Source organism: Vidua chalybeata, chromosome 11 (genome assembly GCF_026979565.1).
Source record: "Vidua chalybeata isolate OUT-0048 chromosome 11, bVidCha1 merged haplotype, whole genome shotgun sequence".
Lineage (NCBI taxonomy): Eukaryota > Metazoa > Chordata > Aves > Passeriformes > Viduidae > Vidua > Vidua chalybeata.
The window spans coordinates 2,338,933-2,357,684 of record NC_071540.1 but is presented as its reverse complement, the minus strand read 5'-3'; the positions used below and the strand labels follow the sequence as shown (position 1 = coordinate 2,357,684).

General features: G+C 39.2%; 1 protein-coding gene across 1 annotated transcript in view; it reads right to left on the bottom strand.

Annotated features, from left to right (window-relative positions):
• The window catches only part of LOC128793483 (transcription initiation factor TFIID subunit 4-like), a 147,817-nt gene that overhangs the window by 74,806 nt on the left and 54,259 nt on the right, over positions 1-18,752 (bottom strand). The window contains exons 11-12 of the mRNA XM_053952694.1: positions 8,772-8,902; positions 6,782-6,907 (exon numbers count right to left, since the gene is read on the bottom strand). Of these exons, the coding sequence (XP_053808669.1) occupies positions 6,782-6,907; positions 8,772-8,902 (257 nt within the window). The remainder of the gene's footprint in view (positions 1-6,781; positions 6,908-8,771; positions 8,903-18,752) is intronic.

Sequence of the window (18,752 nt, the reverse complement as noted above, 5' to 3'; positions counted from 1 at the left end):
GTCACTGGATTCCCTTTACACTCCATTCCACATATGAACATCTTTCCCTTCCTCTGAAGAGTTTGCACAATTTTGCTGCTGCTCAGCTCCTGTAGTGCTTTGTCTACATGTCGACATCACCAAAGAATTATTTTACTATTTTACACTTATTTTTGTCAAGTACTGACTAATCATTCTCAGCTCTTTTTTTAATTGCAGTTAAACTTTTTTCTTCCAGTTAAGTCATATTTTGGGTTTTCTCTTCCTTTCTCCTTTATCTCTAACATCCAAATCTTAATATGCAGCACTTCACCTGTTTTGGGAAACATCCTTTTCCAAAACCTTTAATGCACCAACATCTCCTTCCTCTAAAGCTTTAGGAACACCCACGAATCAGAGAACCCACCAAATCAAATATTTTCAAGGACTTTATCACAATTCCTTTGCCTTCCCCTCCCTGTTCATCATGTCTAGATCTGTAAAGAAAGCAGCCTGCATTTACATAATGTATTTTCCTGTTGATGAATAAACACCTTTAAAAGCAAGCAAGCTTCCCATAGTAGTTTTTGAGAAACCCAGGACTGATCCTAAGCAGATAACATACTTGTAAATATATTAAATGCTGTCTCCTACTGAGAATGGATTCAGCAAACCAGGTTTGTTAACCTTTCTCCCAAACACTAGCTATTTTATTAGACCAGACAACCTGGTATTTTAATTGTGAAGAACCAAAGTGCTTTGTGTTAGAGAGTTCTTTATCTGGAAACTGAAAACTGCATAGATCACATTAGGTCTATGGAAATATTGGACTTCCAAAGTATGAAAAGCAGCATATGTTTAATGTGTGTATTCAAAATAGAAATAAGGGGCTTCATTTACATGTTACCAAACTCCCTAATGTTCCAAACCTCAGCTCTTCCCCTGGCTTCTGTAAAGGCAGGAGGCCACAAAAAGAGACATCTAATTACACATGGAACAGCGTAGTTTTAAGGGTATTTCAGATTTCATAGAATTGTCTTAAATTAGAAAGCAACAGTGTTTTTAAAATTATAAGGGTATTTATAACCACACCATACTTATAAACACGCACCATTTTTTAAAAATTGGAGTATACTCTGCATCTGTGCAGATGGACAGACTAAAGTACTTCTGATGTGTTTCACTACCATAATATTCAATACTTTCCTTGATTATTAATGTCAAAGCTGCACTGTTGCTAGATTTTTGATCCACTAACAGAATTAAGTGTTCTGTTTAGATTTGTAAGGACTTTAAAGTCTCAGTTTGTTACACCTGTGTTGGGAAATGCCTCACAGGGTCTTGCCTGCATTTGGCTACATTTGATCTCAACTAAGGTACTTGCAGCTCTACTGCCCCTTACCAGTATATACACTGGAGGTCTTGAATGCTTCAAATTCATCTTTTTGCATTAAACAATGTTAAGAGTCACAACTGCAGGTGCTGTGCTATCAACAGCCACTGCCGTGCCAACAGTTTCAATTTTATACCTATTTTTCCCCATTGATGACATTAGAACTTCACCCACGGCTGTACCAGCTTATAACTTTCACTTTTAATTAAAGAAATTAAATTGGCAACATGAAACACTTTGCTTTCACGTTAGCTTTGTTAATAAAAAGTGAAAGTTAAAAGCATCATAGCTGAGGGTAAAATGCTGCTCAGTGTTATGACCATGGTGAGGTGGAATGCAGAAGCACAGGTCTGAAAAATGATTTATATTAAAATCATTAAAATTGCAGTAACAAATTCCTAAAAATTCATAAAATTATCTCAATGCAATAATTCCCATTTTGCTCTGCTCTCCTCAGAAGTGAGTTCCAAGTGCTCATGCAGACAGGAGGCTGCATTGAACCCACTGCTCTCAGAAGAAAGGGAAAGGATGAAATGGAATGCCAGCTGAACTCATCTCAAACTCAGGGAGCAGAGTCATCACAGCACACGTGTGGAAGGAAATCTGCAACACCAAATTTCACTGATTCTTCCAATAAAAAAGCCCTTCAGCCTATAGTACTAGCCAATCATCCATAAATGCTAATTAATTTTACAAACAACTCTAAACATAATTTTGCATTCACTTATGTATGTTTTCTTTTTACAGAACTCATCTTACTTTTGTGAGAATTGTATTTAAGATCCCAGAACTTGACAGACTTGTGCTACTAATACATAACACTCAAAATAACACTAATCAAATGCATATATTGGAAATTATATTTCAACATTAATTTTATAATAAAATTCACAGGCATTCAGCCAGTTTGAGCCGATCAATTAACACACTAATTTTAACGTGATCCACTTTATCATAGATTCTAACCTAGAAGTATGATTCATTCATTTTTTGAGAGCCAGGACAACCCCAAGCTGTAACTCCTTACTGTCACCACTATCTCCAAAAAAAATTTCAGAAATAAAAACAACAAAACAACAACAAATCCACTACAACCTCCTACTCCTTCCGCTGCCAAAATATTTCCATTATTAGCCCAGCACCAGAACTTCATTCAACTTGACAGACACCGCATGCATTTTCCAGTTCTGGGAACAGCTATGAAAGCAGCAAGAACACAGATTTATTATAGTAAGATCAGTGCTTTGTTGGGTTTGGTTTGGGTTTGTTTTTTTGTACGTTTGTTGTTTGTCTTTTTTTTGAAAACCCGCATGAGACACACCATGTCAAATGTAAAGGTAAATTCCTCAAGTGATTTTAGTCTGGCTTTTGACCTTTCTGCAGCCTTAAGACTCTCCTCAGCTGCCTGTACCATCCCCAAAGGCCCAGAGAGGATGTCTGGTTCTGCACACACCTGGCAACAACAGCCAGTGGCTCTCTCTGGCAAAACAAACCAGGGCCAAGAGTTGACTCTCCCAAATATTTCCTTTAAAGAGACTGTGCTCCACAAATGTGTTTATACACAAGATGGTCCCTCCTTGTGCCATTTTTTTTTTTCACCCGTGATGCTCATGTCAGGAAGGAAACCCAAAATCAGTGACAAGCAGGGCAGCTCAGTCCCTCCCTGCACAGCTTCTCCTTTTGCCACATCACATTTTCTGGGGGCTTGAGACAGGAGCTCTTCCAGCAGCAGGAGGTGCCTGGATCTCACAGTTTGGGGACCAAGATGCCTTTTAACACTTCTATAATAAAAATAGTTACTAGAAAGTAAATTAGAGAAAAGCGTTGGGCCACGTGTTCAAGGCTGGTATGGGAATGCTGTGGAATATTTTGGAATGTTGTGGGACACTGTGAAATATTGTGGAAGGTTATGGAATGTTGTGGAATATGATGCAGGAGCCCTGAGGTGCAGGAGGTCATTCTGGCTCCTGAAACAGTGTAGTAGTAGTTTCAATTTTTAGAGTTTTAATGTAAAAGAAATTGTATGCTGCATTGCTACTATAGCATACCATGATTTTTCCTTTCCTGTCAAGTTTGTCTTCCCCCAAAATATCCCACTGGAATGAGAACATCACTCACAATGCTTCTCAGCTTGTGATATTAAGTTTCTATTTCTCAAGTGTTTCCCAGACATGGGACATAAGATTTTGTAAAACTGTCTCATTTAACAAGCTAAATAACACTGATATTTTGTTTCAAAGACACTCACGTAGCGCCACAGCTGAGTTTAACTTTAGTCACTTTTCTAACAATGTCAAAAATTTTATTTTTTTGAAATCTAACTTTATTTTCCTTCTACCTTCTCATCTGATTTTATCTCTCCTTCTCCCGAAAACATTTTCTGAAGCAAAACCAAATGCATCTGAGTGCTTACAAATTTTGTAGTTATCTCCTACTGTAACAACTGAAATTATTGTTGCAGATCAACCAGAACATTTGTGCCAAGTATTTTTCTTTCTCCTCCTAAAGAAACTCACCCATCACCCAAAACAACAAAAACCTGCAAACCTGACACTTTCTTTGGCCATCATTTACCTTTTTTTTTAATCCCTTACTGAATTGGAATGCTAAATTACCAGATCAGTTTTAAGGCTTCCCAAAGACTCATGCTGCCTCCCCTTTAATTTCCACCTGTTCCTTCAGTTTTCATTATCTTCTCCATTGATTATCCTGTTACAAAGTAGATTATTTAACATCACCTGCTTCAATGCCCAAAACATCTCCTTCACTATCTTATTCTTCATCAAAACCCAGACTATGGCTGTTAACAAAGCTCCAAAGTGTAAATAATTTAAAAAGAATTTTCACTGTGCAAGTTCAAACTTTTTATCCTCTTCCATACAAGAGAATAGATGAGGTACCACCAGCAGGAAGCTTTGAAACTTTCACTAAAATGGTTCTGCTGAGTAACCTTAAAAATATATTGCACGATAACCTGTCAAAACACTTCCAAGATAAAAGATCACACTGTTTCTCTAAAAGGCACATTAAGAAGTTGCAGTTATAAATAAATATGATTTTTAGATTTAAGCATCTGTAGGAAGGAAAACAGAAACAGAAATTTCACTTTAACTGCCGAAGTTTTTTTATATTTTAAAGACAACTTCTCAAGGTGACAGAGGTGCTGTGAGTGGGGGAACTCTGCCTTTGCATGGTGGATGTTTGAGCCTCCAGAGGCAGTTTAAGCATCTCCCCTTTGCAGACACAAATGCCAGCAGGCCACAGACAGAGAGAAGTGGGCACTGGTGGGAATCACTTCAGGTGGGTATCACTCCAGGCAGCTGCAGCAGACTTTAACTGTGTCACTACAATGACTGCAGCCTTCCCACAGGGGCTGAGATCTCCTCAGACAACAAGGCGTGTTCACAAAAAAACAGAAAAAAACAAAATCCTGGCTAAGAAATTAGTACACAGGAATTCAGAATAAAGATCTCAACAGCTATCACTATTCATGTACAGCTGCTTTTGCATTTGAGCAGCACCAGAGAATCTAAGGAAATAATGCCAAATTGTTATTTAGAATAAAAAACTGTAATCTGACCACATTTTGCCCAACTATGTCCTATGTAAGCCTTGCACTAGGTCACCCATCCATCAGAACAGACTGGGGAGCACCAGCTAAACAAAGCAAGCTCAGTTCCTAACTGGCATTTACACTTAAATCACAACACTGCATAAGCACCTTCCAAGTGGTCCACAGTATCTTCTACTGCTCTCTCTCTAAATATTAATACTGATTAATCAGCACTGCTGATGGCTACTCTGTGCTTTGGCTTTGGATTTTTAACACCTTCATTTATTTTTCACCTTCATGTATTTTTATAGTATGCCATGTATTTCTTTCCAAGATGTCTCCTGGTTATGAAGATGGAGTATGCATTCAATAATTTCATTAAGGTAATTTTTTTTCAAATTAATTAGGGTATTCTTTTTACTTTTTTTTGTTGCAGAATTCTTAAATTTGCTGTTCCTGTATTTTATAGGAATCAAACTTGATGATCGTGTATTATTTCCTAAATTTAGACTTCACAGGACTTTATATTATCCAAGACTAAAATAACAGTGAAAATAACTGTCCAAAAAACAGAATATCAATTCATGAAGGAATTCAGGTTGGAAGGAACTCCAGGAGGTCAGCCTGCATAAGGCTTTGTGCAGTCAGGGAAACATTTCTGAACTAAGGACTATAAGCTACTGCATTTTTCTCAATGTCCATTAAAAAAACACGACCAATATAACTAACAAGCACCAGGATACACAGAAAATTATTCACCTCGATGCAGTCTCTGAATAGAGATAACAGGATAAAAAAAAAAAAATAAGCATTTCTTTATTTTTAATAAATAACAATTAAGAATGAAAACAGCAAATATGTTTTCATCAAAACATTTGAAGAGTATCTATGTTGTGTGTAAATTTGTCAATATTTAATAATGTGAACAAGTATAAATTAAGAGTACAAACAGGACAGATTAAAGCAGCCTAATTGAGAAATAGATTTCTAAATAAGCAAGGTTTTGTTTTTTATTTTTTAATCTCTCAATTTGTGAACATTAATGGCATAAAATCAGGTGGCTGCATTACAATTGAACATTGAGTTGTTCTGTAAAACCTCTTCGGAATATATAATAAATAATTCAGTGAATATTCAAATACAATTAAAAATGGGATAACTAATGGATGAACTTACTTGCAGTTAGATATTATATATATGATTAAATTTACAGTCACAAGCAGGAGACCTATCTACACCTATGTGCTCTTGAAACAGTATTATCTGAGTTTGTTCTATTGCAGCTATGAACACTCAGTCTCTGGAATTAAAGTTAAAAAGGAACAAGTCCTGAGAAGTTAACTGAAGACAGGCATGAATCAATCAAATACTGCAGCTGTACAGAAGTGACTGGAACACATTTAAATGAAGATGAACAAATGAACAAAACTGTTTTAAAAACAAAGTCTAAAAACCTAAGAAGTAAAAATCTTCTAAAAAAATTAACCAGAATTTACTGAATTTGTTTAAAGACCAGAAGTGTCAGCTATGATTCTCCAGTGGCACAGAAATCCTTGGCATCTATTAAATTTCACAGGCAATTGTAAAAACCAGAATTTCACAGAATTATTTTGCAAGTGTTAGCCACTGTCTCCTGTAATCCCAAGAACTCATCAAATTCAGAGCTGTATGTGGAAAAGACAGAGCCATCCCAGGCAGGGGAGCCTGGAGTCAGCCCAGACCAGAGCCTGACCATGAGTTCAAGGTGTGGTGTCACAGCAACAGCACCTTTCTTACTGTGAGAAGCAAAATGTGCTTAGGAAACACATATCACAAAATTAAATAATTGTTTGAAGGCTATGGATTGTTAAGTTGTTAAAAAGCAGTGAAAGTGATACCTTGGCAGCCTTCAGCAAAATCTCCCTCTCTTGTTCATCTTTCCTTTGCTTTTCCAAACGCTCCAACTGCTCAAAGAACTTCAGCTGTGCTCGGACATCTGTGGCTTGTTCATACCACTCATCATCCTGTAAAACAGGGACAGGCCTTCAGAAAAACAGCCACTTCAGCAAGACCATGCATTTAAAGACTGCAAGCATTACACATTAAAATCTTTCCATTGTACTAATAATAAAATGATCATTTTTTAGGCTCGAGGAAACGAAGCCAGCCTATGGTTAAATAACACAGAGAAAATATGATAATTAATATCTAAGCAATTTTAAAAGAACAAGAATTGATTTATCAGCACCAGATACATTAAAGAGTTAAAAAAAGCAAAACCAACTGACTTAAAGATGGAAAACATCTAAAATGCTTAACTTTATTACTGAATAATCCTAGCTATAGTTTATAACCAGGCTCATAAGCTATAATTCCTGCATTTGCACTAATCTTGAACTAGTAATAGACTTTCTCAAGAAGCAACATTACAAAAGCATTAAAGCTAAAAACTCAGTTGAGAATAAGCCTCTAACTCCAATTAAAACAGAAGCTTATGACAACTAAGAGCATGCTAGTTTTCCTAGCACACAGCAACCAGGAGAATTTATGGCATGAGCCACATGGAGAACACTCAGAATGTCAGTCAGAAAAATAAATTTTCCACATTACTTTCATCCTATTTATCTACTTAATGTTCTCCTTTCTGACTACCATGCTATGAAATCAAATATTAGTATTAATTAAGAAAAATACAGAATACAGTGACAATGCTACATTTCAGTCATAGACAGCACTATTTTTTTTCCTAAGGATCTTTTAAGACACTGTTTTAAATTCTTCTTTGGCTTAACATGGATCAAGCAAAGTGTTTTCTTCCCAGATACCATCCTAGAGAGAAGGAAGGAGGGACTTAACACTTCTGAAAATGATAAAGAATACTGAAAAGAAACAAGTATATTTTACTTTTAATCCAATATAGTAGAATATATCCATCAATTGCAATGAAAGATCTAAGTGTAAGTAATAACCAGGAAGAGTGGCCTTTATTTTTTTAATCCATTTTTCTATCACAATGACACTGATTATTGTCACAGATCCCAGAGATTATTATTTTTGCAAGTATTACATAGAATGACTCAGGTCATGGGGCCACCAGGTTTGGGAAATAAGGTAGGCTAAGACACAGTCCCAAGCTGTTTGACTAGACTACTATTCCAGGAATACAAAGAAGTACACCACAAAACCAAGGGAGAAACTAAACCAGAGCTATTCAACATATATATATATATATATATGCTAAAGAAATCTAAACACAGCTTAGACAACACAGAAGTAGTTATTGCCATCTTCCTTGACACCAGTTTAACAATTATAACAACTAACAAGCATCTTACTTCTACTGGAAAAGATATTTCCAATATATCAAGAAAGATGTTTGATTCATTTGAATTTCAAACTGGTTTGTAGATCTTTATTTACATTTCCCCCTGGTTTGAGATATCAAAATTGTTTCAGTTTTCTTCAGGAATACAATCACAAACAAAAGAATCAGTGAAGAATTTACAGCTGAATTCTTTAGTTACTAAGGCAGATATTGGCAGCTTTTGTAAAATATTAATATTTCTCATATCCAGAAAAGTTTCCTAAATACCAAAGCAATTTCGATCCAATTCCTGGATACCCTGGACAAAAAGGAGCTATCAGGAATCAAGTGTTAGTCACAACCCACGAGCAGAAATACCTTAGCACGTGCTCTGTGCCAGACACTTCAGCACAGGAGGACAGAAACAACTCCACACCCAAATGCCCCCAGAGAGGAGGAGGATGAGCAGGCAGGCAGGCAGGCATGCCAGCAGTGTTTCTGACACACAGCTGCAGTGAGGGCAGCTGTGCAGCACGGAGCAGGACGTGGCTGTGTGAGCACAAACCTGCCCTGGGCACACTTACTTTGTACGACTCCATCCGGTGCTGGGTTATCACTGTCACCTTCTCTATCACTGTCCTTAATCTGCTCTGTGTTGCGTGGGAAATAAAAGTAACGACCTCAGCTGGCACATCAGTAATTCCTAGTTTTTTAGCTAAAGCAAAAAACAAAACAAAACAGAATTAGCTTACCCTCCATAGGAAAAAAAAAAAAACCCAAAACACAAACAAAGCTCTACAGGACTTTACATCACTACTTTATTTTCCTGCATAGAAAAATCCATGACAGTGTATTTATGTGGCTTTGGTGACACATTCCTGACCCCCTGAAAAGAGTGCAACTCTTCAAGTTTAAAAGAGAAATCAGAGATTTTCTTGAACTCTTGAAAGCACTTAAGAACTTTGCTGAAGTTTAGCCTGGCACATTAAACCGAGGCATGTCAGAGTATGAAACAACCTGAGTTCTCAGTTGTTCTACACAGAAAAAACAATTCCTTTATTTTCAGAAGCATTAGTGCAGATGAATTTCAGTGTCGAGCAGGTGAGGGTGCAGCCCAAAGCATTCTGTTGCATCCTTTAGCCTACACCACTGGCATAGTACCGATAACAGAAATTCTTTAGGGAAAAAAAACAACTATTAATTGAAGGCAAAGAAATAAATTCATATTTAAAAGAGTTGTTTAGAAACACCAGCTGTCCCCCCAACACATATTCATGGTTACCTGGACATTTGATACTTTGTGCTGAGTTTATAAGAAAAGCAAACAGTCTACAGTCTAATGTATTTATATATTTAAAAAACATCCAAACTACAGAAAAAAAGAATATGGGTAACACTTAAGGACTCCTAAATTAATCAAAATAATTACTAAGAATTGGATATAAATTTGTAGGTATAGGAATATATGTACTTATTTAAACTACAGTCCTACAAAGGCATATGTGGTCCCGGCAGGACAGTTTTCTGGGTAGAAAACTCCCTGTGTTCATGCACAGATACATATATTTCACACAGGAAAAAAGGGGTAGCTGTATTTTGTATGGACCGTTGGTGTTGAGCCACCACAAAAGAATAAATCTGCTGAGTCAGTTTTCCACTGAATGGACACACGACCTTCAAGAGCAGTTTGGCTGGGACACATGAATGGTTATGCAAAACACAGAAATTTGTGACTATTTCGGACAGTGCTGCCTGCAGAGCCAGTTGCAAGGGGAATCCTCGCCTGGGGAGGGGACCCTGAGCAAACGCCGACCTCGGCTGCACGAGAGCGAGTGCTGGCTTTGCAAGGCGTTCCTACTTTCCCCTGGCTAAATTCGAGAGCAAGAAACCGTCCCACATCTAAAAGAATGTGGGAGAAATGAGAAATGAGCACGGGTGGCAGCAGGAGTGGAGCGGGGCCGCAGCCAGGGGGAGCCGGCACCTGCTCCATCCTGCCCCTCCTTCCCCTGGCTCCCGATCCATTGGGATCTGCCCCTTCCCTTCCTTTCCCTTCCCCTGGCTCCCGATCCATTGGGATCTGCCCCTTCCCTTCCTTTCCCTTCCCCTGACTCCCGATCCATTGGGATCTGCCCCTTCCCTTCCTTTCCCTTCCCCCGGCTCCCAATCCATTGGGATCTGCCCCTTCCCTTCCTTTCCCTTCCCCGGCTCCCGATCCAGCGGGATCTGCCCCTTCCCTTCCCCCGGCTCCTGATCCATTGGGATCTGCCCCTTCCCTTCCTTTCCCTTCCCCTGACTCCCGATCCATTGGGATCTGCCCCTTCCCTTCCTTTCCCTTCCCCCGATCCATTGGGATCTGCCCCTTCCCTTCCTTTCCCTTCCCCAGCTTCCGATCCATTGGGATCTGCCCCTTCCCTTCCTTTCCCTTCCCCAGCTCCCGATCCAGCGGGATCTGCCCCTTCCCTTCCTTTCCCTTCCCCGGCTCCCGATCCAGCGGGATCTGCCCCTTCCCTTCCTTTCCCTTCCCCGGCTCCCGATCCAGCGGGATCTGCCCCTTCCCTTCCTTTCCCTTCCCCCGGCTCCCGATCCAGCGGGATCTGCCCCTTCCCTTCCTTTCCCTTCCCCCGGCTCCCGAGCCAGCGGGATGTGCCCCTTCCCTTCCTTTCCCTTCCCCCGGCTCCCGAGCCAGCGGGATGTGCCCTGCCCGCGCATCCCGTCCCGCCGGGCTCTCCCATTCCAGCGCTGGCTGGCCCACAGCCCCAGCGCGCTCCCAAGCCGCGCCTCCCCAGCACAGCTCTCTACTCCGGCTACCGCTGGTGTTCATTTTAGGGATTCTTTGAAGTCGTTACGTATTAAACTAACTTAATCACTGACTCCCTATCTTACATGTTACCTTAAGGATTTCAGCAAGATGTATATATGATTTTTAACTAATTTTTGCTTTATCATGGGGAAAAAAATAAATTAAACCTTTCTTGGTGCCCAGTTGTTCCTGTGTAATAGAGCTGGAGCTGCGCTCAGGTTGCTGAAAGCTGAACGACTAATGGCAAGCAGACACACACATTAAATCCCAACGCTGCAACTGCCACCCAGGCAAATGAAGCCCTTGAAGTTGGGAGGACGATTCCTACAGGCAGGAGCAATTCCTCCAAGTCAGACTGGCAATATTTGAGCACGCACCATTTTACTACGCAAACACGTGCAAGCAAAGCCATCAGTCAGAAAACCCTAGTCTGAAAGATAAAATGCAAGTAAGAAGGGACATTTAATTAACTACTATCCAGAAAAGAGGCTTGGAGATTGAAAATTCTGCCCTATTCTAGATAAGGGTAAGAATGTGTAATTGTTACAGTTCTTTGAATTTGAGTGTAACTTCAGCTACTCAACTTCCCTGAAAACACATACACTCCTTTTATAACAAGAACTGTTGCCATCTTATGTTTTTTCACAATAAAGGTGAATCTCAAAGAATTTTATTCTAAGTAAAGTCAACCATTATAGGACTTTTCTTGTCCCTTTAACTCTTCAGAAATTCAACCATAATCTACGGACCATTCTCTGATATACCTGATGCCTTAAGATTCTTGTCCTTCATCAGCCTCTGCAATATCCCAGTAACTACCTTCTCCTAAAATCCCTCAACACAATATTCCCAACTCCAGAAAACTACCCAGAAACCACAGAGTCCCTCAGGAATCTGCCCTGGGACTTACCCTTTTTAATGGGTGTCTCAGGGACCTCGGGGGTGAGACACAAAGTCCCCATACCAAGTCTGCAGATGGCACCACCCTGAGCAGTGCAGAGGGAAAGGACCTGGCGAGTGAAACGAGAGGAACTTCATGAAGGACAAGTGCAAAGCCCTGTGCCTGGGCTGGACTCACTGGAATGCCATGGGCTGGGGTCAGCAGCCCTGATGGGATGCATGGAGAGCCTGGAGGCCAGCAGGTTACCCAGGTTCCAGCACTGCACCCTGGCACCCATGAGCTGGACCTACAGCAAAACAGTAAATCAGTGGTAACCAACCCACCAGGGAAGCAACTCCTCCTCTTCACTCAGCCCACATCTACAATCCTGCACCTTTGGGTCACCCAGCACAAGAAAAGCCTGAAAAAACTTGAATCCAGGAAAAAGTCAGCAAGATGGTCATGGGGTTGCAGCACACAACCTACATGAGGAGAACATGAGGGTTCTTTTTCTTGGAGTAAGAAGACTTAAGGGAGAGTTTATTGAGAAGACAGAGCCAGACCCTTTATCAAGGTTGCCTGGAAGAAGAATGAAAAATAAATTAATAAATTGAAACAGCTGTTTCTGACTGGATATAGGGAAGAATTCTTCCATGAAGAAATAATGGAGCACTTTGCACAAACAAGGTGTAGACTGTTCCACCTCTCAAGTTTTTAAGACTTGGCCAATTAATGCCCTAAACAACCCAGTCTAAATTGAATGTTGATTCAGCTTTGAGCAAGAGACTGGAGTGATTCCAAGATCCCTGTCCTCCTGCATATGTGCTTCCATATTCCTTATTACTGCACAATACTGTGACATCTCTCCTACATCTCAGATCATTCCCTGGCACATCTCCCAGTCCATATTTGTCCAGCATGCCAGCTGAGCACAGTCGGGGACCTTGAGCCTGGCCAGTCTGCGCCAGAGAGCTCACTGGCAGCCAACCAGGCATTAGAGCAAAGAAAAGGAAAAAATGGGTTCATTTCCCCCTCAACTCAGGCACACAGAGGGGGCTCTATCTAACTCCTGATTTATCCATCAACTCAAAAGTAACCTGAAGGGAAAGAAGAAAAGCAAATGGAATATTCAATCACTTAAGGCTAAAATTCTTTGGAAAACAGGATAAGGGGAAAAGAATACAATTTCCCCCCAAATGAATTAGCATCAAGGAACCAGACTACAAAAAGACTTTTTAAAAGTCATCTTGTCATTCACACAATTCATCATGAGTAGAAGCACCATCACGTCTTCCCTGCTCTAAATTACATTAGTTAAACCCTGTTAGCCTGGGATGTCAGAAGCAGGGTGCATTCCAAAGCTGCATACTACATGAAGATTTGGCACACTCCTTAAATACTTGGATTGCACTTGGGGCAAGGGTGGGAAAATTAGCAATTTCATCCATGCTTGGCAATGCTGGCCTGCTTATACTTTCATACACAGTTGCTCACACCACTGTGCTGAATCCACTGAGCTATGAGATGCTGTGATACCACTGCTTAGGGCCTGTCCCTTCTTTGCTTTCTTCTACTCAGAAAAAATGCCAAATAGAAACTGAATCTAAGCACAGGTCTGGCAACCATTAATTCTAATGTTTCTATATTAGTCTTTGTTTTGTCTTTTTTTCTTGACTGCCACTTCTCCTCCTGAGATCCGCTCTCATTTATAAATTTTGTAAAATGAAATATATAAAAGATCATCCACTCTCATTTATAAAATGCATACTGGATCCTGTCTGCCATCAAATAACACTTCTCTCTAAATGGGAAATTCCTAACATATTCTTCTAGTCTGCATAATTACTTTTCCCAGTGTTAATAGGAAAAGGCTACTCTCCCCTTCTCAAGATTCCCTAGAGTGATAATGATGTGGAACAGAAATATGATTTATACTTTTAAGAAATTTATAGATACCCATATATATTCTAAATCTATAGATACACATATATATTCTACTAAACATAGTTAATTATATCACAAGACACAAATATCCTTGTTATTACTCATCTTTCTAACCAAGTTATTGGACAGTGGGCTTCATCTACTGATATTTTTATTTAGGCCCTAGCATTCTGAATTTCAGTCTTAATTGCACCATTTGATCTTTACAATACATACATTTAAATATGTGCAGACACCAAGAAGAAAATTAGGATTAAAAAAAAAAACAAACCAACAACTTACTTCTATCAACAGAGTGCTTTCCCCTGTCTGTCTTCTGTTTTTAAAAAGTTTAGCTTCTTGCTGATTTTTAGGTGATCATCTCAATGTGCTTTAAGTTTGATGATGTGGTAATCTTAACTTGCAGTCTGGTGATCAAAAGTATCATATGTGGAATTTGAAAAGAGTTGCTTGCTTTTAAATAATATATGTGTTAAATTTAGACATTTTGGATAACAAGTATATGCCTCAAGTCTTTAAAATTACTTTGGCAATGTAATTTTGAACTTTTCCTAGAGCTATGACAAAAACATCATTAAGGTTAACCAAAAAAAAAAAAAAAAAAAAAAAAAAAAAAAAAGGAGCTGGAGCAAAGCAATGCTCCAAGCTATAATTTTAACCCATCTCTCCAGGTGAATTCAAGTTTTGATATTGTTAAAGATAAAACTAAGGTCGTACTCTTTATTCAAGTACTACTGCCAGATCTCTATTACACCAGAACTGTACAAGACAATCAAGAATTGATGACTGATTGAAAGAAAAGTTCAATTCTTTGTGGCAGAACTCAGTCACAGGACATCCTCAGAGGCATCAGATGCTACTAAAGAGTCACACTATCCTACATGAGAAATATGAGGGACAAATTTGTACTCAAATTGCAAGTTTTGAATCTGCCAAGCATTCCAGAACAACACAATAAAGTCTGCCTACATGTTAATACTTAATTACATGTCTGGAAGCTTTAATAGCAAACCCTGGTTCAATCAGAATTTAATAAAGATCTACAGTATATGAGCATGCAAAGAAGTGTGTTAGGATATTTTGTTACAAATAAACTATAGTATTTTAAATTTTTTGATATTGCAACAGAATTACTATAAAGTCAGAACTTAGATACAAGTTCCAAAAACCTTGAGGGAAAAAACGTTCAGCAATATTATTCTGATATTGGCATATGTGTCAGTAGCACAAGATTGTTTTTTACAAATATAAAAGCACCAAAACCTTGTAACTGAAAACTTTTTAGGTCTCATGAAGTGAAAACTCTGCTACCATCTGCTTAGCTATCTGAAAGTCACTGGATTTGCTGCACTTTAGAAGTTTAATTATATTTTATTGATCAAAAACCAAAACAAATCATAAGGAGGGTTCTGCCCTATTTGGGAAGCAGAAGAAAAATACTGTCTTTGCAGATAGGCTTTCAAAGAATCAAAAAGTTACTTCAATAATTTATACTATAAGAGGACTGACAGGACTGAGATCAAAGGTAAAAAAAATTATTTGTAAAACATCAGGTCTGACTCTGATTATTGATGTGATAAATTATTGAGTGCTGTATAAAATCTCTTTACATTTACACTCAAAACAAAAAAACCTTGAAGAACTGGCTTTAAGCAGTTAAACAGCTCAGATTTAGGGCTTGAGTTGTCCTTCAAGAGCAACACTGGAAGAGTGCATAGTTAGTGTCTATTTGCCCTAACCACAGGTCAGAAATGCAGAAAACACACACTCCTGTCACCCTAACACCAGGAGCAACTTCTTGAACTTTAAATTCCATGCAAGAAATATTGGCCCAAGATCCAACTGGAAGCAGTCTTGTTAGATCCAGACCCCTTCTGCCACTACAGCTGGCTTGCATACCACAAAATAGAAAGCAAAGTCCATCCCCCTCCAATCTGAGACATTATTCAAATTTTTATTTAACCTCATTCAACACCATCAGATCTAGGAAAATGCAGCAAAGAAGCATCTGATCAGATCTACCCACCTCTCTCCTGCCCACATCCCAGAAAGTGCTGGGCTGTGCCTTGGATTGCATCTACAATTGAGGCTCAAGCCCCTTCCTATGTTATCCCAAAAGAACCACAACAGTTCTGTGCCTCAGTCCCCCTGCAAGCTTCCCCATCAGGCAATATATTGGAAACACAACCACTTCAATTCCTGCAGCCTCCCAAATTATTCAATTCTCTAATAAAGAATTCTATTCCTTCATTTCACCAACATAAGGGAAACTGACAATTTTATAGTGTTGCAGTAGATGTAGCAGTGAAACATTTCAAACACCTTAATCTCTGTACAATTACATATAACTAAATACAACATGACTGGCTAAGTAGACTCTTACAATATACAGGAACTTACATTATAAAGGAACAATATATAGGAAATTACAAGCTGAAAAAATGGGGTGAGGGGGAGAGCAGCTGACCTTCTGAAACTAGATAAGCAGTATTTGTGTAAGACTCAGCTTGTGTGGTCTCTACAGAAAGCAAGCCATGAAATCAAGGGAAAGCAACTGGAGCTTTGCCTGTGTATTAATAATTCTAAATACTGTGTATTAATAATTCTAAATACAGTGTATTAATAATTCTAAATACTGTGTATTAATAATTCTAAATACTGTGTATTAATAATTCTAAACTGAGCAGTCCCATGCTGACAAAACAGGGAGGGGGAACAACTCTGCTGTAGTAAGGGGCCTTGACATCCTGAGAAGCACAAATGGCAATTACTGAACTCACTTCTCCCAACCTCAGAGCAGTGTCCTCAGCCCACAAAACCATCCATCAATACTGCATTCCTAGTGCTATCAAGGGGAAAACCCAACCCTAAATATTAAGCTAGAGGATGAGGGATGGAACATAGGAGAGGAAAAGATTAAGGTGGTTGTTTAGGTTTAGAATACCCTGGGGTTGTGTTGGGGTGGCTAACAGTGCCCTAAACAGACTTTCAGTACTAAAAAACTGAAGGCAGAGCTTGTTCAGCAGTGGTAGGGCAAACAGCAACTCCATTTTTGATAATGAGAGATTCCTAGGGGTGCAAGATAACCCAGCCATCCCAGGCAAAGGAAACAATAAGATAATTTTAGCTGCAATCTTCTGGATTCAGTCCCTTGAATAAAAGCTTCATTTTAAATCTTACTAACTAAATGCATGCATCATTTAATCAGTGTTGACTTGCTGTACTGTTAAGCTAGTCTGCTGCTAGAAGACAATATGAGGAAAGGAGAAACTACAAAACTTTAGTTGCTACCTTGACAAAAAGAGCCACCCCAAAGGAAGTGGTTGGAGCAGGCGTCTCTGAGGAACCTGTACCCCAGAGCTGTTCAGGAAAGCCCCAGGCCAGGGAGTGTTTCCTGCCAAGCACAGAACCCCTGCCAAGTGCTTTGAGATTTGGTGCACGGGTCCTGCAGCAGGTACAGACCAGCAGCCCTCTGTGAGGGGCAGATGGCCAAGACAAAACCCACAGCTCCAAACCACCCTCAGCTGACACGGGAGAGGTTTGCAAACCAGTCTCTGATACTGCTCAACACTTCCAGTGCACCTTCATGGGGAACAAGGACTCTGTTAGAGAGAATGACTTTTTATCGCTTCCTAATGGAAAGCCCTACATTCCTTACTTCAATAAGCTTGTTTGTAAAAAAACATTCCTCCTCTCAGAGCTTAAGAACTAACTCATGAGTCAATTTCTGGACAAACTGGAAACCTTCTTTGTCGGATTAGGCCCTTTTCTGACCCAGAGATGGGGCAACTGAGAGGCATTTTAAAAACTTCTATTCCACTTTCAGTCTCATGAGAAGGATGAGACAATACAGGTGTTAAAATTCATGCCACCAGAAGCCAACTATTTCCTAATTCCAATACATTATAAGCGTTTCTTGGCCTATCAGCTTTTACCATGCCATGCTGTAAATGCCTTAAAGCCAATCATCTAAAATTACTCTTTGTGGGTCCTACTACAATGCATTTTTCACAGTTCTATTTCTCTAAAGTATCTAGTCTTATTTGCAAATCCATCCTTTGAAACTTGTTTCTGGTTCCATTTCTCTCTCAGCAATGTCTGTCCTATTCCATGGCATTTCTAAGTCAGCATTTCTTATCTCAAAGTTTACATACAGATACACACTACGTGAGCTTCTGTCAGGCTTTCAGAATTCTCTACAAATCCATTTCCCACACTTCTTGAGAACTCTTGATCTGCTGGGAGTAGCGTTTGTCCTACACTTCTTCAGGACTACCCACCTTGGGCTGATTGCCCAGGAAGCATTTTGTGACACTGACAAACTGCTCAAACATTGGTTATTTTTTTTAAATAAATTCCAAACTTACAGATTAAAATCCTCAAAATACATACCATGTTCAGTGCAAGACACAGCAGGGAAAAAACATAACCAGCCATGCAATGTAACCTAAAAGAATAAAAATGCGGAATAAAATGCTACACAATTTTTAGTATTGTCTTTTCCTGCCCCCTCCAAAGTAAATGCCAACCAAACTATTTTAGCAAAGTAAGATTCAGCTGAGACTTTTAAGCTCTGTTAGTGTGAATGCACAAGCACAAAACCATTCAAAATATTTCAGGAACTATAGTGGATTTAACTCTTTCAGTATAAACTATACTACAATAAACACTTATGTATTCATATAACTGTATAAAAAGTTAAGTAAACCTACACTGGGTAACAGAGTCCATCATCATTTCTCTAACAGTAATATCAGGAGATGCTGCTAGAAGATTGTTAAAACAAAAAGTGTGTAGTGCTCACTGTGCACCAAAATTATGCCTTGGTCTGTCCTAAGTTAGAGCATCTTATCTATTAGGTCAGGATGGAATGCTTTTTCCATTCATTTTTCAAGCAATTTTTTGAATTTGCAACACTGTAAAACAAAGAGTTCCACAACT